The following is a 22,221-nucleotide window of genomic DNA, read 5'->3' as shown; positions in this document are numbered from 1 at the left end:
TTGGTCGTCCTTCTTGAGCTTCATGTGATCTGTGGATTGTATCTTGGATAATCCGATGTTTTGGGCTAACACTCATCAGTGAGTGCATACCATGTGTGTGGGTTTTTATTATTATTATTATTATTATTATTATTATTATTATTATTATTTGATTGGGTTACATCACTCAGGACGATATTTTCTAGTTCCATCCATTTGCCTATGAATTTCATAAAGTCATTGTTTTTGATAGCTGAGTAATATTCCATTGTGTAGATGTACCACATTTTCTGTATCCATTCCTCTGTTGAAGGGCATCTGGGTTCTTTCCAGCTTCTGGCTATTATAAATAAGGCTGCTATGAACATAGTGGAGCACGTGTCTTTGTTGTATGTTGGGGCATCTTTTGGGTATATGCCCAAGAGAGGTATAGCTGGGTCCTCAGGTAGTTCAATGTCCAATTTTCTGAGGAACCTCCAGACTGATTTCCAGAATGGTTGTACCAGTCTGCAATCCCACCAAAAATGGAGGAGTGTTCCTCTTTCTCCACATCCTGGCCAGCATCTGTTGTCACCTGAGTTTTTGATCTTAGCCATTCTGACTGGTGTGAGGTGGAATATCAGGGTTGTTTCTATTTGCCTTTCCCTGAGGACTTAAGGATAGTGAACATTTCTTTAGGTGTTTCTCAGCCGTTTGATATTCCTCAGTTGACAATTCTTTGTTTACCTCTGTACCATACTTTTAAATAGGGTTATGTGAGTATAACTTCTTGAGTTCTTTGTATATATTGAATATTAGTCCTCTATCAGATGTAGGATTGGTAAATATCTTTTCCCAATATGTTCGTTGCCATTTTGTCCTGATGACAGTGTCCTTTGCCTTACAGAATCTTTGCAATTTTAAGAGGTCCCATTTGTCCACTCTTGAGCTTAGAGCATAAACCATTGGTGTTCTCTTCAGGAAATTTTTTCCAGTGCCCATGTGTTTGAGGCTCTTCCCCACTTTTTCTTCTGTTAGTTTTAGTGTATCTGGTTTTATGTGGAGGTCCTTGATCAACTTGGACTTAAGCTTTGTACAAGGAGATAAGAATTGGTCAATTTGTATTCTTCTACGTGCTGACCTCCAGTTGAAGCAACACCATTTATTGAAAATGCTATCTTTTTTCCACCACATGGTTTTAGCTCCTTTGTCAAAGATCAAGTGACCATATGTGTGTGGGTTCATTTCTGCATCTTCAATTCTATTCCACTGCTATATCTGCCTGTCTCTACCAATACCATACAGTTTTTATCATTATTGCTCTGTAATACAGCTTGAGGTCAGGGATGGTGATTCCCCCAGAAGTTCTTTTATTGTTGAGGAGAGTTTTCACTATCCTGGGTTTTTTGTTATTCCAAATGAATTTGAAAATTGCTTTTTCTAACTCTATGAAGAATTGAGTTGGAATTTTGATGGGGATTGCACTGAATCTGTAGATTGCTTTTTGACAAAATGGTCCTTTTTATTATACTAACCTTGCCAATCCATGAGCATGGAAGGTCTTCCCATTTTCTGAGATCTTCAATTTCTTTCTTCAGAGACTTGAAGTTCTTGTCATACAGATCTTTCACTTGTTTGGTTAAAGTCACCCCAAGGTATTTTATATTATTTGTGACTATTGTGAAGGGTGTCCTTTCCCTAGAATTTCTTTCTCAGCCTGTTTATCCTTTGAGTAGAGGAAGGCTACTGATTTGTTTGAGTTACTTTTATATCCAGCCACTTTGCTGAAGTTGTTTATCAGGCTTAATAGTTCTCTGGTGGAACTTTTGGGGTCACTTAAGTATACTATCATATCATCTGCAAATCGTGATATTGTGTCTTCTTCCTTTCCAGTTTGTATCCCTCTGACATCCTTTTTTTGTCTGATTGCTCTGGCTAGGACTTCGAGTGCTATATTTATAACTAGGGAGAGAGTGAACAGCCTTGTCTATTCCCTGATTTTAGTGGGATTGTTTCAAGTTTCTCCATTTAGTTTGATGTTGGCTACTGGTTTGCTGTATATTGCTTTTCTATGTTTAGGTATGGGCCTTGAATTTCTGATCTTTCCAAGACTTTTAACATGAAGGGGTGTTGAATTTTATCAAATCCTTTCTCAGCATCTAATGAGATCATGTGCTTTTTTTTCCTTTGAGTTTGTTTATATAGTGGATTACATTGGTGGATTTCCATATATTGAACCATCCCTGCCTCCCTGGAATGAAGCCTACTTGATCCTACTTGATTGTTTTGATGATGGATGAGTGTTCTTGGATTCTGTTTGTGAGAATTTTATTGAGTATTTTTTGTGTTGATATTTATAAGGAAATTGGTCTGAAGTTCTCTTTCTTTGTTGGGTCTTTGTGTAGTATAGGTATATGTGCAATTGTGGCTTCATAGAAGGAATTGGGTAGTGTTCCTTCTGTTTCTATTTTGTGGAATAGTTTGGAGAGTATTGGTATCAGGTCTCCCATGAAGGTCTGGTAGAATTCTCCACTAAATCCATCTGATCCTGGGCTTATTTTTTGTTGGGAGACTTTTAATAACTGCTTCTATTTCTTTAAGCGTTATGGGACTGTTTAGATGGTTTATCTGACCCTGGTTTACCTTTGATACCTGGCATCTGTCTAGAAAATTGTCCATTTCGTCCAGATTTTTCAGATTTGTTGAATATAGGCCTTTGTAGTAGGATCTGATTATTTTATGAATTTTCTCAGGTTCTGTTGTTGTCATGTCTCCCTTTTCATTTCTGATTTCGCTAATTTGTATACTTTGTCTTGCTCTCTGGTTAGTGTGGCTAAGGGTTTATCTATCTTGTTGATTTTCTCAAAGAACCAGCTCCTGGTTTTGTTGATTCGTTGTATAGTTCTCTTTGTTTCTACTTGGTTGACTTCAGGCCTGTGTTTGATTATTTCCTGCCATCTACTCTTCTGGGGTGTATTTGCTTCTTTTTGTGCAAGAGTTTTTAGGTGTGCTGTCAAGCTGCAACTGTATGCTCTCTCCACTTTTTTTTTGAAGGCACTCAGAGGTATGAGTCTTTTTTTTTTTTATTTTAACATTGCTTTCATTTTGTCCTATAAGTTTGGGTGTGTGGTGCCTTCATTTTCATTAAATTCTAAAACGTCTTTAATTTCTTTCTTTATTTCTTCCTTGACCAAGTTATCATTGAGTAGAGCATTGTTCAGCTTCCATTTGTATGTGGGCTTTCTGTCATTTTTTTGTTGTTATTGAAGACCAGCTTTAGTCTGTGGTGATCTGATAGGATGCATGGGATTATTTCTATCTTCTTGTATCTGTTGAGGACTCTTTTATGGCAAATTATATGGTTAATTTTGGAGAAGATACCATGAGGTGCTGAGAAAAAGGTATATTTTTTTTTTGTTTTAGGATGAAATGTTCTATGAATATCTGTTAAATCCATTTGGTTCATAACTTCCGTTAGTTTCTCTATGTCTCTGTTTAGTTTCTGTTTCCACGATCTGTCCATTGATGTGAGTGGTTTGTTGTAGTCTCCCACTATTATTGTGTGAGGTACAATGTGTGCTTTGAGCTTCAGTAAGGTGTTTTTTTATGAATGTAGGTGCCCTTGCATTTGGTGCATCAATATTCAGGATTGAGAGTTCATCTTGGTAGATTTTTCCTTCGATGAATATGAAGTGTCCTTCCTTATCTTTTTTTGATAACTTTTAGTTGAAAGTTGATTTTATTCAATATTAGAATGGCTACTCTAGTTTGTTTCTTGGGACCTTTTGCTTGGAAAATTGTTTTCCAGCCTTTAACTCTGAGGTAGTGTCTGTCTTTGTCACTGAGGTGTGTTTCTTGTATGCACGGAAATGCGGGTCCTCTTTATGTATCTAGTTTGTTAGTCTATGTTTTTTTATTGAATTGAGTCCATTGATGTTAAGAGATATTAAGGAATAGTGATTGTTGTTTCCTTTTATTTTTGTTGTTAGAGGTGGAATTATATTTGTGTGGCTGTCTTCTTTTGGATTTGTTACATGAAAATTACTTTCTTGCTTTCTTTTTTTTCAGGGTGTAGCTTCCCTCCTTGTGTTGGAATTTTCTATCTATTATTCTTTGTAGGGCTATATTTGTGCAAAGATATTATGTAAATTTGGTTTTGTCATGGAATGTCTTGGTTTCTCCATCTATGTTAATTGAGGGTTTTGCTGGATACAGTAACCTGGGCTGGCATTTGTATTCTCTTAGGGTCTGTATGACATCTGTCCAGGATCTTCTGACCTTCATATTCTCTGGTGAGAAGTCTGGTGTAATTCTGCCTTTATATGTTACTTGACCTTTTCCCCTTACTGCTTTTAATATTCTTTCTTCATTTTGTGCATTTGGTGTTTTGACTATTATGTGATGGAAGGAATTTCTTTTCTGGTCCAGTCTATTTGGAGTTCTGTAGGCTTCTTGTATGTTTATGGGCACCTCTTTCTGTAGGTTAGGGAAGTGTTCTTCTATAATTTTATTGAAGATATTTATTGACTCTTTAAGTTGGGAATCTTCACTCTCTTCTATACCTATTATCCTTAGGTTTGATCATTGTGTTCTGAATTTCCTGAATGTTTTGGGTTAGGAGATTTTAGTGTTTTACATTTTCTCTGACTGTCATGCCAATGTTTTCTATGTTATCTTCTGCCCCTGAGATTCTCTCTTCTATCTCTTGTATTCTATTGGTGATTCTATGACTCCTGATCTCTTTCCTAGGTTTTCTATCTCCAGGGTTGTCTCCCTTTGTGCTTTTCTTATTCTTTCTATTTCCATTTTTAGATCCTGGATGGTTTTGTTCAATTCCTTCACCTGTTTGGTTGTGTTTTCCTGTAATTCTTTAAGAGATTTTTGTGTTTCCTCTTTAAGGACTTCTACTTGTTTACCTGTCTTGTCCTGTGTTTCTCTAAGGGAGTTATTTATGTCCTTCTTAATGTCCTCTATCATTATCATGAAATGTGATTTTAAATCTGAATCTTGCTTTTTCTGGTATGTTGGGATATCCAGTATTTGCTTTGGTGGGATAACTGGACTCTGATGATGCCAAGTAGCCTTGGTTTCTGTTGCTTAGGTTCCTGTTCTTGCCTCTTGCCATCTGGTTGTCTCTGGTGTCAGCTGGGTCTTGCTGTCTCTGACAGTGGCTTGACCCTTCTCTAAGCCTGTGTGTCAGCACTACTGGAGACCTGTTTTCTTTCAGCTGGATCTGGGTAGAGAGCGCTATAGGACTGGTTCACCTCTGGGTGCAGGCAGAAACCAGAAGCGTCCTGTCCCAGACTGCTCCTTGGTTGGTGTGTCCTGAGGGCTCCAGGTGGGTCCCTCAGAGCAGATGTGTTGGTCTTACGTTTGCTCTCAGGTGTATCAGTGCTCTTGTTGACTGGTTTTCAGCTCAGGGTCCAGGCAGAGACGAGAAGGATCCTCTCTGTGACTGTTCCTATGTTCCTGTGTCCAGAGGGCTCTAGGCAGCTTCCTCTTGGGCCAGGAATGTGAGCAGAAGCAATGGTCTTTCCTGAGCTTTCAGGACTGTCTGCATTTCTGAGCATATAGATCTTTCCCCTATGGGATTTGGGTAAAGAGTGCTAAATCTATATTTCATTTCTGCTACCACAGACACAATCATGGGATTACTTCTAGGGCCATTTTCCTGGAACCTTACATGTCATCAGGTCTTTAAGTCTGTTCTTGCTCCCTGATCATGGATTCCTTCCTTCCTCCTCCCCGTCTCTCCCTCTGTCCCTTGCCTGTACAATCTGAAAGTCCTTCCCTGTCTCCCTGACCAGCCACTGGCTACATGGTGATTCTTTATTACCAAATGAACCTAGCTGGGGGCAGGACCCTCAGGTCTGGAAGCATGGCTTTGGGAACCAAATTAAGACAAAGCAATAGAACCAATTCCACATGTTATAACACTCCAGTCTATTTCTCCTTTCTTGGAAAATCCCCTTCTTGCCACCCCCAATCCCTTACTAATTACCTAACCTCTGTGATTATTTGGACTGAAACAAACACGTATAAGGATTAAAAGCCAATATCCACATATAAAAGAAAGATGCAGTTATTGTTGTTGTTGTTGTTGTTGTTGTTGTTGTTTTTACTTTAGATTACACACTCAGACTGAGTGTTTTTAGGTCCACCCAATTTGTCTGCAAACTTACACTTTCTTTTTTCTTAACAGCTGAATTGTAATCACTGCATTGTGTAAATGTACCACAAATGAACATCTAGGCTGTTTCCGATTTCTGGCTATTATGAGTAGAGGAATAAGCATGTATCTCTGTAATAAGATATGGAGTCTTTTCAGTTTATGGTCCAAGCTGGTGTAGCCGGGTCTTACTGTAGTCCCAGCTTACTGTGGCATTTTGCATATGGGAAATTGGTCTCTCATTTTCTATGTTAGGTCTTGATATGGTTTTGGTATCAAAGAGGCTTTATAAAAATGAGTAGGGAATGTTTCTCTAGTTTTTATTTTATCTAATGTTTTGAGGAGTACTGCTCTTTGAAGGTCTGGTAGAATTCTGCACTGAATCCATTGGCCGTCCCCCACTTTTTGCTGGAAGACTTTTAATTACTGTTTTCATTATACAGAGGGACATGGATCATTTAAATTGCTTATTCGATTTTCATTTAACTTTACATCAAGAAATCTGTATTTCTTTCAATTTTTCTAGTTTGGTAAAGTATAGGTTTTAAAAGTATTTCTCTGTAATTCTCTGGATTTCCTTGGTGTCTATAGTCATGTCTCCCATATAAATTCTAATTTCATTAATTTGCAACTTGTCTTTCTGTCTTTCAGTTGACTTGGCCAAAGAGTTGTCAATTTTGTTGATTTTCTCAAAGAACTAACTCTCCTTCACTGATCCTTTGTAATTCTTTGTTGTTTCTATTTCGTTTATTTCATCCTTAAGTTTTATTATGTCTTCCTATCTTATCTTTCTTTGGGTTACTTTTCCTGTTTTTCTAGTGTAGTGGTTTTCAACCTTCCCAGTGCTATGATCCTTTAATACAGTTCCTGATGTGCTGACCCCCAATCATAAAATTATTTTCATTGATACTTCATAACTTTAATTTTGCTACTGTTATGGATTATAATGCAAATATTTGTAATGCAGTACCTGTCTTTTCTCATGGTCTTAGGTGACCCCTGTGAAGAGTTGTTTGAACCCCCCCCCAAAAAAAAAGGTTGTGACTTACAGATTAAGAACTGCTGATCTAGAACTTACAAGTGTGTTGTTAGTAACATGATTTTCTCCAATATTTTTGTGAAAGCCTTCTAGAACTGCCTTCATTGTATCCCCTAGATTTAGATATATTGTGTTTTCATTTTCATTAAATTCTAAAAAGTTTTAAATTTTCTTCTTGCTTTCTGCGTTTTCATTCAATAGTGAGTTGTTCAGTTTTCATGAGTTTGGAAATTTACTATTGTATCTTTTGTTGTTGATGTCCAGATTTAATCTGTGGTGGCCACACAGGATGTAAGGTGATGCTTCAACTTTTAAAATCTCTTTTGAGCCTTTCTTTGTGCACCAATTTGTGGTAAATTTTGGGGGAGGTTCCATGGGCTGCTGGGAAGAAGGTATATTCTTTAGTGTTTGGGTGGGATGTTCTATAGATGTTGGCTGGATCATTTGACTCATGTAATTCAAGCATGTCCATTTAATTTTTGTCTGGATGACCTGTAATGGTGACAGTTGGGTATTTAAGTCACCCATTATGCCTGTGTGTGGCTTGATATATTATTTTATTTATAGAACTGTTTCTTTTATGAACTTGAGTGCCCATGTGTTTAGTGCATTGAATTGCAATATCCTCTTTGATTTTCCTTTAATGCTTGTACAGTATCCCTTCCTTATCCCTTCTGATTAGTTTGAATATTTAAATTGCTATGCCTGCCTCTTGGTTCCATTTACTTGGAATTTTTTTTAATCCCCTTTATCCCAAGATGATATCTGTCCTTGATGGTGAGATGTTTCTTGGATGTAGCAGAAGATGGCTCCTGTTTTCTAATCTGATCTGTCAGTTTATGACGTTTTTGTTTGACAGTTGAGATAATTAGTCTTGAAAGTTATTAATGAGCAGTGTTATTCCTGTCATGTTGTGGTATGGGTGTTTGTCTTTTACTTTTGTCCATTTTTTGACTAACTGTTCTGGGATTATTTATTTCTTGTGTCTTCCTGGATAACCTCTTCAGACTCAAGTTTTTCTTCTATGGAGTGCCTTATGAAGAGCTGGTTGGTGGAAATTGCTTAGATTAATTTTTATATTAAATTGGTTTGCTTTCTCCATTGATTGTGACTGTTAGTTGCTGGAAATAATAGCTTGTGATGCCATCTGTGGTCTCTTTGAGCTTTTGTTCAGGCCATTGTGGCGTTCACAGTCTCCACTTGAAAAGTCAGCTGTTAAAGGAGCACATCAATACATGTATTCCTAATGGCGTATTACTGTACCAATCGATCAGAGCATCCATCATCACCAGAGACGCGTCTTCTTTCATTGATAGTAATTTACATAGGGCACACAACTGAACAGTGTGCACACAGTGAAGGACTCTGGAGCTCTCAGCCTTAAGTGAGATGGCATAATCAAACGTCTCTGAAGGCTTAAGGGTCTACATGATGTGGAAGAAGAGGAGGAAGGATTTTAATGGTCAGAAATGGTGGTGGACTCCAAAATGACAGCATCTTTCAGACTCAATGAACTGATACACCTGTGAACTCACATGGACTGGGACAGTGTGCATAAGACGCGAGTAGGTGTGAACCAGGCAAAATCCCAGCACTTGAAAAGGAGAAGTGGACACAAAGTTCCAGTTCTACTCAACAGACTATTTGCATTTGATACCCGCTGGAAAAGGGAAGATCAGTTCTGTGATGAAGTACCATTAGGTACCTTATATAAACCACATTCCAAGGCAGGTATTGGGTCAACCCTAAGTGGACTCCATGTTTGTTTTGTTTTTCGTTTTTGTTGTTGTTACTTTGTCAGGAGCTATTTGGTGCTTCTCTGAAGCAGAAAGGGGGTAGAGAGAGGAGAGGAGAGGAGAGGAGAGGAGGGGAGGGGAGGGGAGGGGAGGGGAGGGGAGGGGAGGAGAGAGAGAGAGAGAGAGAGAGAGAGAGAGAGAGAGAGAGAGAGAGAGAGAGAGAAACAAGCATGAAGTTGGGGAAGGAATGGAGGTGTGGAGTACCTGAACAGAATGTGAGGCAAAGAATATAATCAAAATAATAAAAGCATTCTATTAACATACTGTTTGTATTTGGAGAGGAGAACAAGGAAAGAATGAAAAATTCGTTTCCTCACAATAGGGAAATCACCAAACAAACTTGTCTGGATGCAGATTAAGAAATATATTGCATGAAAAAACCTAAATGAAATTCTATAAAAGATAAGTTACTATTCTAATAGGCCTGCTTTTATATGTAACTTGGTTTATTACTCCAGAAGCTTTTGATATCCTTACTTTGTTCTGTACATTCAGTCATTTGGTTATTATGTGTCACGATGAGTGTCTGTTTTGGTCCCATCTGTGTTTCTTGTTCTGTATGCTTTTTACCGTGAGATGCATCTCTTTCTTCACATTGGGCAATTTCCCCCCTATGATTAGGTTTAAATATTTTTGTGCCATTGATCTTTTTTTCTTTATACCTGTTACTTGTAGGTTTAATATTTCCACAGTGTCACAGATATCCTGGATGTTTTGTGCCCAGAAATTTGAGATTCAACATTTTCTTTCTCCGAGATACCCATTTCTTCTAGACCATGTGATCTAGACTTGAAATTATTTCTTCCATGACTTTTATTCTGTTAGAGAGACTTACTGCTGAGTTTTCATTTGATATTCTGAATTCTTCATTTCCAGATTTTTCTTTCAGTTTGAGTTTTCTTTAGTGATTCTATTTCTTTGTTAAATTTTACTTTAATTTCTTTTATTGTCTCCATCATTTCATTTAACTGTGTTTTCATGGTCTTCATTGAAGTCATTCACTCACACTCCTTTCAGGGACTCTGAACATGCTCATAATTACTATTTTGTAGTTCTTGGTTTGTGCTTCACCTAAATTGCTTTTCTCAGGGCCTATTACAGAAGGTTTCTGGCTTCTGGAGGAGGCATATTATTTGATTGTTTATGTTTATGATTTGGCCCTGAGATTTAATTGTCTGGAGTTGTGGAGTTTGAAGTGTTTCTTGGTCTATCTTGTGTGGTCTTTGTTGGGTGGGGGCTCATCTGGTCTTTGGTGGCTGTTGTCCACCCAGTGTACTAGCCAAGTGCAGCCCCTGTGAGGTTTCTTAGTCCCAGTCACTGGCCAGAAAAGCTGTGGATCCCTGACAACAGTTATAACTAGATGGTTCAATACTGGTCTTTCTAAAGTCACTACCTACCTACAATTGCAGAAGGTAGAGAAATTCAAGCTGAATCTCACCTGAAAACTTCCTTCCTGTTGGCTGCCTTTGGTAGTTCTAGAAGGTGCTATGTAGGGATGGGAGAGGAGAGGCATCAGTGGGATTTCCTGCAGTGAAGCCTGAACACTGCAATACTGACTTGCAGGACAAGGTGTACATGATGGTTATGGGAGTAATTGACGGCTTTCTGATTAGAAATCTAATCTAATCTAATCTAATCAGTGAGAGATGGATATGACCAATATATACATGACATGAAACTAAATAAAGAATAAATTAACCAGATTAAAGCATTAACATGTCAAAAGTAAAAGAAAGAAGAAAAATTATGATTCTTGTAGATACAGAAAAAGCATTGAAGAAATTCAATTCTATAGCTACCCTAATAATGTGATAGACTATTTTAAACACTTATAGACTATTTAAGTCTCAAAGCTTAATTAATATTCAAGCTAGAAGCCTATGACTGTAGCTGCTGTTGGCAGTCTAGCCAATAGAATGCAATGCTTCAGTGTAAAGAGAATGCCCTGCATATTTAGAAGGAACCAGAATATGGTTATGGTTAAAATGCGATAAAATTGGCTGAAATTTTTTAAGAACAAAAAACAAGTTTAACAAGCAAATAAGGGTTGAGCTAAAACAGTTCGTTCACTAGCAATGGACAATGTGATCTCAACAGATGACGTTATGTAGACAGAAATGAATCGAGTCCAGAAGCCCTGGCGTAAGCATTGTCAAACACCTTCATGTGCTTGATGGCAGAGTTAGCAAGAGCTGAAAGGGAAATATTTGAAAATATGAGTTTTTTTTTAAAAAAAAGACTTATTTATTTTTGTGTATGAGTACTCTATCTGCATGTATACCTGTCCAGAAGAGGATATCAGATCCCATTGTAGGTGGTTGTGAGCCCACCATGTGGTTGCTGGGAATTGAACTCAGGACCTCTTCTGTCCTGTGCTCTTAACTGCTGAGCCATCTCTCTAGCCCTAGATAATAGTTTTATGAAAATTATAAATGTAAAACATCAAGAACTTCAACAAACTCTAAGCTTAATAAACACAAAAGAAACCCACAGTAGGGAATGGCTTCATGAAATCACTAATGAGTAAGGAAGACGAGTCTCAAATGCAGCCAAGTCAAGATGACAGACCACAGAGTGAAAGACAACGACTGGACCATTTCAGTAGCAGAGCACACCACCAAATAGTAGAATGGTGTTTTTAAAGTGCTGAGTGGTACAGAAGTCAAGGGAACCGGCATCATATTCGGTGGTAACCTTCACAGAGGGCAGCAAACTGAAAACACAGTGAACTGTGTATAATATCTGTACTCAGAGTTATGGAATATATACAATTGCTAATTTTTATTGTATCATATATTTCATGGAAAGGCATCCAAGATAAGGTATTAAATTTAAAGAATTGGGCATGAGAAGCTTTGCTCGACATGATTTAATTTTGTTCACAGAAACCTAGGATGGTCATACACATGCCAAGAACAATGACTGGAAGTCTATGCTCCAGGGCGTCAGTGCTTGTCTTTGAGTGGCAGAGTCATCTGGAATTTACCATTGGGGCAATGTGTCTGTCCAATGTCTTGACGTTTTCTTCAGCAATCATTTTACGATTGTGAGGAAGAGAGCTGTAGTTTTAACATCGTGAAGTTTGTGACTACGTCATCTTTCTCATGGTCTAAATAGCACATTTCTGAATCCTGAGCCAGAGAAAAGAGAAATGTCATAATACATACATGTATTTAATATAAAATTACCACTATATATAAAATATACATTTTTATATATAATATATATATATGCATTGCCAATTTCAGAACTATCCAGATGAATTTGTGTAACCAAGTTAAGACACAAAGGCATGCAAAATTTAGAGAGTAAAATAAATACAAAAAAATATCAGAGGTTCTCAGCATGTAATTGATCACAAGAAATTTATATTGTCTTGGAGGAGTCTTCCTGTCTTGGCGAGTAGATTTCTATGCACAGATTCATTTTAGAAGAATATTTAAGGTGATTTATACTCAAATTAGTTTTGAAAGCAAACCTTAAATGTGTCTTGCTCTTTCTATTAAAGATTAATTCCACTAGGTGGAGGCATTTGCCCAGTTTTGTGGTTCACAGTCTCTAAACACAGCAGTAGGGAAGTCTGTTATGCAGAGTGTCTGAAACAAGCCTCCTGTGCTCCTGGGCCTGGAGTCCTGCACTGTCAGGGCCTGGGGAGCTCGAGCATCGTCCTGTGGAGTTAGGAGTTTTAACAGGGATAATGTGAACGTTATTTGGTGGGCAGAGCAGATTAGTAATCTAGCATTTTTCACGTATTTATCTAATTGTTAGTCTTTGTTTATTACTGTTTAAATATAATATATGCTGTTTTCATTGTATTTTGAATGCTTTCCATGTCATTAAGGTGATAATTGTTGATAAATAAATTTCTTTTAATAGTTTGAATTAGTAACATCATGTAAAACAATACGTCTTTAAGCCATGGGAAAACACACACACACACACACACACACACACACACACACACACACTCACACACACACACTCACACACACACACACACACACACAAACAATGTTTATGACACAATTCTTTTTTTCTTTTTTCTATTTTTTGGGTTTTCTTTGTTTTTTTCCCCCATCTTTATTAAATTAGGTATTTCTTATTTACATTTCAAATGTTATTACCTTTCCCGGTTTCCAGGCCAACATCCCCCTAACCCCTCCCCCTCCCCTTCCTTATGGGTGTTCCCCTCCCCATCCTCCCCCCATTATGCCCTCCCCCCAACAATCACCTTCACTGGGGGTTCAGTCTTAGCAGGACCAAGGGCTTCCCCTTCCACTGGTGCTCTTACTAGGCTATTCATTGCTACCTATGAGGTTGGAGCCCAGGGTCAGTCCATGTATAGTCTTTGGGTAGTGACTTAGTCCCTGGAAGCTCTGGTTGGTTGGCGTTGTTGTTCATTTGGGGTCTAACCCCTTCAAGCTATGACACAATTCTTAAAGTAACTGAAATATGACAGGCTTAAAATGCTGTGGGGGAATTTGCTTCTGTCTACTCCGGGCACCTTGTGGCTCTCTTTTTGGGTGCAGCCTTTTCTGTTTTTATTGGCACCGCCAGTGTTGAGGAGCAGTACCTTTTCAGTTTAGTAGGAATTCATCTGCTCCTCTTTAGCCCCATTTGAAGTTGTACAATTCTGGGTCATCAGCTAATTAATTGACTTAAGTCAGTCTGAAGCACTGGGCCGTCTGAACGCTCCCCCTTCTCTTTGTGTGCACTTAAGTGTCAACGGCTTTCTTGTATTCACACGAGTGTCTCTAATGATCTTTCTTTAAAGATACACTGTTAATTGTCTACTGCTGCTTGCATAAATTGTTTAAAAAAAACAATAGATCTTTGCTCTCTGATCCCTTGGAGAAAATTTGGTGGTTCTTGTCTCTCTTCTCATTGTATATCTATCTGTGGTTAAAAAAGGCCCGACTGTGTCTAATTGTACTGTCAGGAGGCAGTTTTGTATATGTAATAGCCCTTGTGTTCTTTCAAAGAAGGGCACTTAGCTTAAACAATTGTTTTGTATGCATTGAAAACAGTTCACCCACACATGTGCCGGTTGGTCTCTCCCTCAGGACGAAGGCCTGGCTCGACAATTGGTGGAGCTAGGCTACCGTGGGACAGGGGAAATCGTGAAAAGGGAAGACTTCGAAGCGAGAAAGGCAGCCATTGATATTGCGAGACAGGCTGAAAGAACGCAGAAAAAGTAAGTGTCATGCTCCACATCGGGATGCTGTCTTCTAAGTGTCGGTAAGGTGTAGCCTCTCTTCACTAGGGTAGCCTCGAAGTCCTGCAGTAGGGCTGAGAAGCCCTAACCTTGAACCCACTCACGAAGCAAGGGGCTGTCATGCTTGCAGTAATGCTATACGGGAGGAGTTGGACCTACTCCTTTACGGAACGCAAATTCCAAAATATGGTCATTATGTCAATAAAGTCACGTTATAAAGTAACCCACGAGTACCAGTTTTATGCATTTACACAGGAAAAGTATGTGACACTTGCCTTAGAAGTCTTTGTCCTTTCGAGGCAAGCAAACCTTGGCATTGCTTATACTCTCGGACTTGCCAAACCTTAATTCATGTGGAGACGATAACTGTCACTGGCTTCTGCTAATGTGACCGGTATAAGTTCATACGAAGTCTGCACTGAATAAAATGCATTAAGGTGGGTAATCAGGAGCGGGCAGACAGCTCATTTGGTCTTGTGTGGAGCACTTGCTGTAAAAGCATGAAGACGTGAGTTAGATCCTCAGAGCCCACGTGAACAGCTTGCCATGCGCCGTGTGCGTGTGCTACCAGTGTTGGCAGATGGGGACAGGCCAGACCCGATCCCCGAGGTGCACTGGAAAGTCAGTTTATTCTAATCCTCGGGTCCTAAACCTGTGAGAGATCCCGTCTCACGGACTCAGGTGTAAGCGACTGAAGAGCAACATGTGAGGTTGCCGTCTGGCATGCACATGCATGTGTCCATATGTGCAGGGGCACCTGCACACATGTGAGCACACGCCTCTACATGTACACATGCATACCTAGACAGAGATAGGTAACGGGAAGACAGTCCTAGGCTGAACTGCGTCAAACTGCAAAGACCGTTTAAAGGAGTTGATGAAACAACTGTCTATTTCATTTTAAAAAGTCCTTAAATGTTAAGTGTTGGAGATGATAACTACTTAGAAAACACTGAATTTTTCTTAGATATTACTCATTATCATTAGAAATTTCCCGTATGCTCATAGATAATTGGTTGGACCAGGAAGTGAATGGGCTCTGGGAAAGTCTAGTTTTAGATGACCATTTGAGTGGTTCTTGTGTTTCCGAACCACACAATCCTATATTTTAACACATGCGTACTCTGCAGGACAAGCTTTCTACTGTGTCCATAATGCATAGCCTCAGGAGGCATAATATAGAAGGATTCATAATTCCTACCGTCAGTGTGGCAGGACTGGAACCTGCTTTTGCTTGGGCTGAAAGCTTGTCCGGACCAGGCTCAAAGGCTGAAGCCCAGTCAGTCAGCTCGTAGCTTGTGACTTTTTGTATTGTGGTCCTCATTTCCTTGTCATTTGTCATTTGTCATTAGGAATGGGTTTTTGCCACAAGAGGTAGTCCTTTTCTTTTGTTCTCTTCCTCCAGCCATAGTTGCTCACCCTTTAAATCTTCCCACTCTCTTCCGTGAGATCCTCTCTGATCTGGTAGGGAAAGTCCTCTCCTTTAGTGACTCGTCTGATGACAGTAGGCCTAGCTAGATGATGGAGGACTATCTTCAGGTTTCAGAGTCTAACCCGTGTCATGCATGTAAGGTCTGTGAGGTAACACATTCTTAGCAGTAGGGAATGGTCATCCTTGAGGGAAAGTTCTGCCCATTGTAGGAAACTCCTACAACCCTCAGTAACTTACGCACAGTAGGCCGCTTAGCCTATAGTCTTAGAATTTGTAACTATGCAAGTTTTATATATAGGGTTGTGTATGTCTTATATAAGACGTTGGAGAGACGGACAGAGGCAGAGAATTTATTTACATTTATGTGTCCTTTTATAAGATATAAAACTAGTTAATATTGAGAAGTATTAGTCGTGTTTAAAGTTTAAGTTCTGTCCAAGTTACATGTCCATTTTGTGTTTGACAACCAAAGTGGGCTTATTCTATGCTGTCTCTTTAACTGCTGGGAGCTGGAAGTCATCAGGGTACTCGAGTGCCAGTCCGGGAAGAGGGAGGCCAGTCCCACCCAGAGCTTCTAGGAAAGGAAGGTCCTTTCATCTGAGATCTCTTCTGGCTGTCTTTGTTAAGGATGTGTCCCATATGTTGCCTCCTGTCCCAAGTGTTGCCCTTTAGTGTTGTTGACAGCACGGCCAGCAGAGGGCGTCTGAGAGCCAAGAATATTTGCTTATGATCACCTTGGAAATATGCTTGAGGCTCTGCTTGACTGCACGCTGTACCGAGTTAGAAATCAGATGTGGCATGCTCACTTCTCTACCCTGCAGATGAGACACTCTAACAGTTCTCCTGGTTTAGCGATTGTAGAGCGGCCATTTGTAGATGTGCTGGAATATTTCATTTAAAATAGTTCTTCATGGAAAAAAGAAGCTGGAGAGATAGAAGTTAAATAAACGGGAAGGGATTCTTTTTGTGAGGGGAGTTACAGAAGAAGGAAAACCTTGGGAAAGAATTTTGAGTGTTTAATCATGTGCAAGTCTTCATAGATAGCCATTGCATTAGGCCCTATGCCAGGTTCTGGGACTATGGTGAGCCCAAGGCTTGGTTACTGCTCTGGAGGAGTTTGCAGGCTAGGTGAGTAAAATTAAATCATTGGTTGGAATGGAAAATGGAAAACAGCTTGGCTATTTTTCAAAAAAAAATTAAACAGATTCTTACCATATGGCCCAGCAATTTTACTCCTAAGATTATACCCGAGGGAACGGAAAACACGGGCAGGTAAGTACTCACGTACGACTGTTGAAAGCAGCACTCTTCATAGTCGCTTCTAAGGGGGACTTCAATCCAAGTGTCTAGTAACTGATAAATATTAAAATGTGGCACACAAGTATGATTGGGCATTATTCACTTATAAAATGTAATGTGCTTTTCTGTGCTCCAGCACAGATAAACCATGAGATCTAAGGGGCCAAGGGAAGGAACGGCACACAGAAGTCCGCTGTCCTGAGTGAGGTGGCCTCGTGGGCTCCGACATTTGGGTATTGGTTCCCAGCGGGGGCGCTCTATGTGGAGGCTTAGGAATTGTGGCCCTGGTGGAGGAAATGTGGCACTGGGAGAGAGTCCTGACGCGGTCATCAAAGCTGTAAATATGCCCGTCCCCTCTCATATCTATTGTCATTGTTGTTAATATGTTATTTCACACATCTGCCTGCTCACACGGCTTCTGTCTCACTAAGCACTGAAAAGCCAAGGTGTGGCGTATACTCGTAGCTCCAGCCGTGCAGAAGACAGGCAGAAGGGCAGCCCATCAGCTCGAGAACGGCCCGAGCGGTGTCACGTGACCCAATCTCAAGGCCAAAGTACCAGAGCCAGCGACCTAGCTCAGCAAGTAGGGGACTTACCACCAAGACTGACTGTGGTATGGTCCGTAAGACCCACAGGGTAGAAGGGAGAGCTGACTTCTCTAAGTTCTCCTCACCTCCATACAAGGGCCTTGGCATGTACCCTCCACTGCACTGTAAATACAGAAAATGTGATAACAATTAGCCCCCCTCCCCCCGTACTGGAGAAGCTATCCTCCTGTGTCAGGCAGAAATAATGATTACCTTTCTTTTAGCTTTTGGTTATTTATAAACAACTGCGATGATTTAAAATGTCTTTTTTTAAAAAAAACTGAAAATTTAAAACTATTAAGTGTTGCTAGGTGTGGCGGAACACAGTCTTAATTCAGCCCCTTGGGAAGTTAGACTCCCACCATTTCCAGTTCACTTTCTGTGTCATGATTGCTGTCGAAAGTGCGAGCCCTCGGCTCACTGCTCCTGCCTGCAAACCTCAGGTTGTCACCATAGATTCTAACCGTCTGGAACTGTAGGCCCGATAAACACTGTCCTTCATCACAGTGTTTTTATCACAGCAACAGAAGAGCAACAAATACAACCATAAATTGTATAATTTAACTTATGAAAGACGCCCAGATTAGGTGAATCCACGAGACAAGTAAGTTCATAGTTGTCAGAGGACTGGATGCAGGACTGTAGATGTCTGCTAAAGTAAGTGAGGTTCCTTTTGTGGGCGATAAAATACCCAGATGGGAATTGCAATCCTTGCTTATTTTTAAAATACGCTCACAGCTACTGAGTCATTGCCCACAAACTGAACACCTATATAGTATTATTTAATTTTAGTTTTATGCATATGAGTGCTTTTGCCTGCATATATACCTGTGTATCGTGTGCATGCCTGTGTCATAGAGGTCAGGAGAAGGTGTGAGGCCCCCTGTAACTGAAGTTACAGATTGTTATCTGCCTTCGTGTGGATGCTGGGAAGGCACCCAGTGCTTTTGACTACCGATCTATCTTGCTAGGCCATTTATAACACATATTTACACCAATAAAATGATAATTACAAAGCTACCATGTGACCCAGCTCTGTCACCTCTGGGCATATAACCAAAGATTTCATTATGTCACAGAAGCCCCTGCAAATCCTTTTCACAATAGGTAGGGAGTGGAATCAGCATAGACATCCATGAATTACTGAACAGGAAGTAAAAGTGTGACACATATGTACAATGGAATTCTGTTCATGTGTAAGGAAAAATGAAAGTGCAAATTTCAGATGAATGGACGAAGCTGGAAAATGACTTTACAGAGTAAGGCGACCCAGGTCCAGAAGGAGCCCCTGCTTGAGGGATCCCACCTTTCACTCTTCAGTTCGCTTAACTCCAGGGTATTCCTGGAAGCCATGAAACTGGGAAGGGGCAGAACTGCCTTCAAGAAGGGCAGACAGTGGAGCATAGGGGAAAGAAATGTAGAGAAGGAAATATGGTGGTTGAGAGCTTTAAGCAGGGAAGGCATGAGAGGTTGGGGCATGAGGACAGGAGGAGGAGTCACCGAAACCAAGAATGAATGGAAATCTCATATATCCTTTCTCTGCTCCTTCACAATACACAAGAGGTCTAAATAAGTTACCCTACATGGCCAGATAACACCCGTCCTGGAAACAATGGACTACTAGACCATTCTCCATCCCAGGTGTGAGATACAGGCCCAGGAGTTGGTCAGGGACCCAGAGGCCCTCAAACAATTTCTCTTTCTTTTTTGGGGGGTTCAGTGAACTTTATTGATGGTATTCAAGAGAGAAGGGAGGGCTCCCTAGGACCCTCCAGTTATTATGGGGTCTGGGATGGAATTGTGGGGGAGGTGCTCAGTGCTGGGGGCTGAGTTGGGACGGGGACTCCTCAGCAACTGAGGGCCTCTCTCTTGCTCTCAGTATCCTTGCTGGGCTGGGGTGGGTGGTCCAGGGTTTCTTACTCCTTGGAGGCCATGTAGGCCATGAGGTCCACCACCCTGTTGCTGTAGCCATATCCATTGTCATACCAGGAATGAACAAAGTTGTCATTGAGAGCAATGCCAGCCCCAGCATCAAAGGTGGAAGAGTGGGAGTTACTGTTGAAGTCACAGGAGACAACCTGGTCCTCACTGTAGCCCAGGATGCCCTTTAGTGGGCCCTTGGATGCCAGCTTCACCACCTTCTTGATGTCATCATACATGGCAGGTTTCTCCAGGCGGCATGTCAAATCCACAACAGATACACTGGGGGTAGGAACATGGAAGGCCGTGCCGGTGAGCTTCCCGTTCAGCTCTGGGATGACCTTGCCCACAGCCTTGGCAGCACCAGTGGATGCAGGGATGATGTTCTGGGCTGCCCCACGGCCTTCACACCTCAGCTTTCCAGAGGGACCATCCACAGTCTTCTGAGTGGCAGTGATGGCATGGACTGTGGTCATGAGCCCTTCCACGATGCCAGAGTTGTCATGGATGACCTTGGCCAGGGGGGCTAAGCAGTTGGTGGTGCAAGATGCATTGCTTACAATCTTGAGTGAGTTGTCATATTTCTCATGGTTCACACCTATCACAAACATGGGGCCATTGGCTGAAGGGGCAGAGATGATGAACCTTTTGGCCCCACCCTTCAAGTGAGCCCCAGCCTTCTCCATGGTGGTGAAGATGCCAGTAGACTCCACGACATACTCAGCACCAGCGTCACCCCGTTTTGTTTTTTTTTTTTTTTTTTTTATAGTCCAAATACAAGCCATCATGTAACATTTACTTCAAGATATACATATACACAATGAGACATTTATATTTACATTTTATATTTACCATTTAAACATCTAAATGTACATATATGCATATATAAAAACCAAAATTCTCAAAAAATGCTTGAACCTGAAACCTCTAATTCCAATGTCTGATAAGATAAACTTCCTTGAAAATGGAAATAATGGTAATCGCTTCTTATAAGCTTGATAACCTTCTTTCCATAATGTGAATGAGAATTTCAAAATAGTTTTAATTACTATTGCAACACAACAGAAGGGACCATATATACTGCCTTTAAAAAACCAAACATTTGTTTCCTTTATTCTCAATACAAAGTTAAGTTCACTTCCTTACATCAACTACACTTATATGGCAAATGATCAGTTTGTTTCTTTTTACATTTCAGATGAGTTGATTACTATCTTTTTTTTTTTAATTCTTTTTTTTCCTTTTTTTTTATTTTTTTATTTTTTTATTTTTTTATTATCTTGAGTATTTCTTATATACATTTCAAGTGTTATTCCCTTTCCCGGTTTCCGGACAGACATCACCCTCCCCCCTCCCCTTCCTTGTGGGTGTTCCCCTCCCATTGCCACCCTCCCCGCATAGTCTAGTTCACTGGGGGTTCAGTCTTAGCAGGACCCAGGGCTTCCCCTTCCACTGGTGCTCTTACTAGGATATTCATTGCTACCTATGGGGTCAGAGTCCAGGGTCAGTCCATGTATAGTCTTTAGGTAGGCGTCACCCCGTTTGATGTTAGCAGGATCTCATTCCTGGAAGATGGTGATGGCTTCCCGTTGATGAGAAGCTTCCCATTCTCAGCCTTGACTGTGCCGTTGAACTTGCCATGGGTAAGTGATACTGGAACATGTAGACCATGTAGTTGAGGTCAGTGAAGGGGTTGTTGATGGCAACAATGTCCACTTTGACAGATGCAGAGGAGAAGGCAGCCCTAGTAACCAGGCGCCCAATACGGCCATATCCGTTCACACTGACCTTCACCATCTTGTCTATGGGAGGCGGCTGGCACTGCAGGAGAAGATGTGGCTGTCTCTGGAGCAGGGAGGAGCAGAGAGCCATAATTTCTCTTTTTATTGAGACAAAGTCTTCTACATTGCCCAGACTGATCTCTTGTGTAGTAGAAGTTATTTAGTCCTGGGGTTTCTACCCGACCTTTACACCATTTAGTCCCCAGATAAAAAGCAGATGGAACCTTTATATTTACGATACGCCTTAGCCAGCCAAGAGCTGGGCAGATGCTACTTCGTATGTTGTCGAGAGCTACATCCTATTGATAACCCTGAGTTACTACTGTCTGTGTTTCATCTGAGCTACTCTTAACTCCAGCTGACCAGCCCACAGGGACACCTCTTTACTCCTAACCTGTGCTGACTTCTCCTTCCTCCTCCTGTCTTCTCCCTGCTTCATGGTTCCTCTCTGACCCCGAGCCCTGGAAACCTAAACCCCACCTATGTCTCCTCTTCCCAGCCACTGGCTGTCAGCATCATTATTTACCAATCAGCAATGACTTGGGGGACAGCGTCCCAGGAGTCATGTGCAGACTCCAGGTCCTAGGGTCCTGCACTTAGCTTTACAAGAAATAATAAAAGACAAAGCCTCAACACACTGCAGTGGTAGAGACACATGCCGTCATGCCTGACTAGACTTGGATTTTAAGTTACCTTTATTTATTTACTTATTTAATATGTGTGTGTGTGTGTGTGTGTGTGTGTGTGTGTGTGTGTGTGTGTGTGTGTGTTTATAACCACCGTGCACATGCGCCATTACACAGGTGTGGAGATCAGATGACCACTTGCAGGTGTTTGTTCTCTTCTTCCACCAGGGTGGCCACAGGGATTGAACTCAGATCCCCCAGCTTGCAGTCAGGTGCGTCTCACGCTGAGCTGTCTTGCCACTCCTCAAGTAGTCTTGTCATTAAATTTTAATCTCCATATTTAGATTAATTTTCCAAACCCCCTATTATGGCTTTTTTCAACTATTTATTTATTGTCTT

At 40.7% G+C, this 22,221-nt stretch overlaps 1 protein-coding gene across 2 annotated transcripts in view; it reads left to right on the top strand.

Moving 5' to 3' along the window:
• Cfap299 (cilia and flagella associated protein 299) overlaps positions 1 to 22,221 on the top strand; it is a 474,580-nt gene that overhangs the window by 4,583 nt on the left and 447,776 nt on the right. For both annotated transcript variants that reach the window (NM_001432873.1, XM_087584350.1), the window contains exon 2: positions 14,026 to 14,156. In NM_001432873.1, coding sequence (NP_001419802.1) covers positions 14,026 to 14,156 — 131 coding nt within the window. The remainder of the gene's footprint in view (positions 1 to 14,025; positions 14,157 to 22,221) is intronic.

Source organism: Rattus norvegicus, chromosome 14 (genome assembly GCF_021556685.1).
Source record: "Rattus norvegicus strain SHRSP/BbbUtx chromosome 14, alternate assembly SHRSP_T2T, whole genome shotgun sequence".
Classification (NCBI taxonomy): Eukaryota; Metazoa; Chordata; class Mammalia; order Rodentia; family Muridae; genus Rattus; species Rattus norvegicus.
This window is presented reverse-complemented; position numbering and strand designations above follow the sequence as displayed.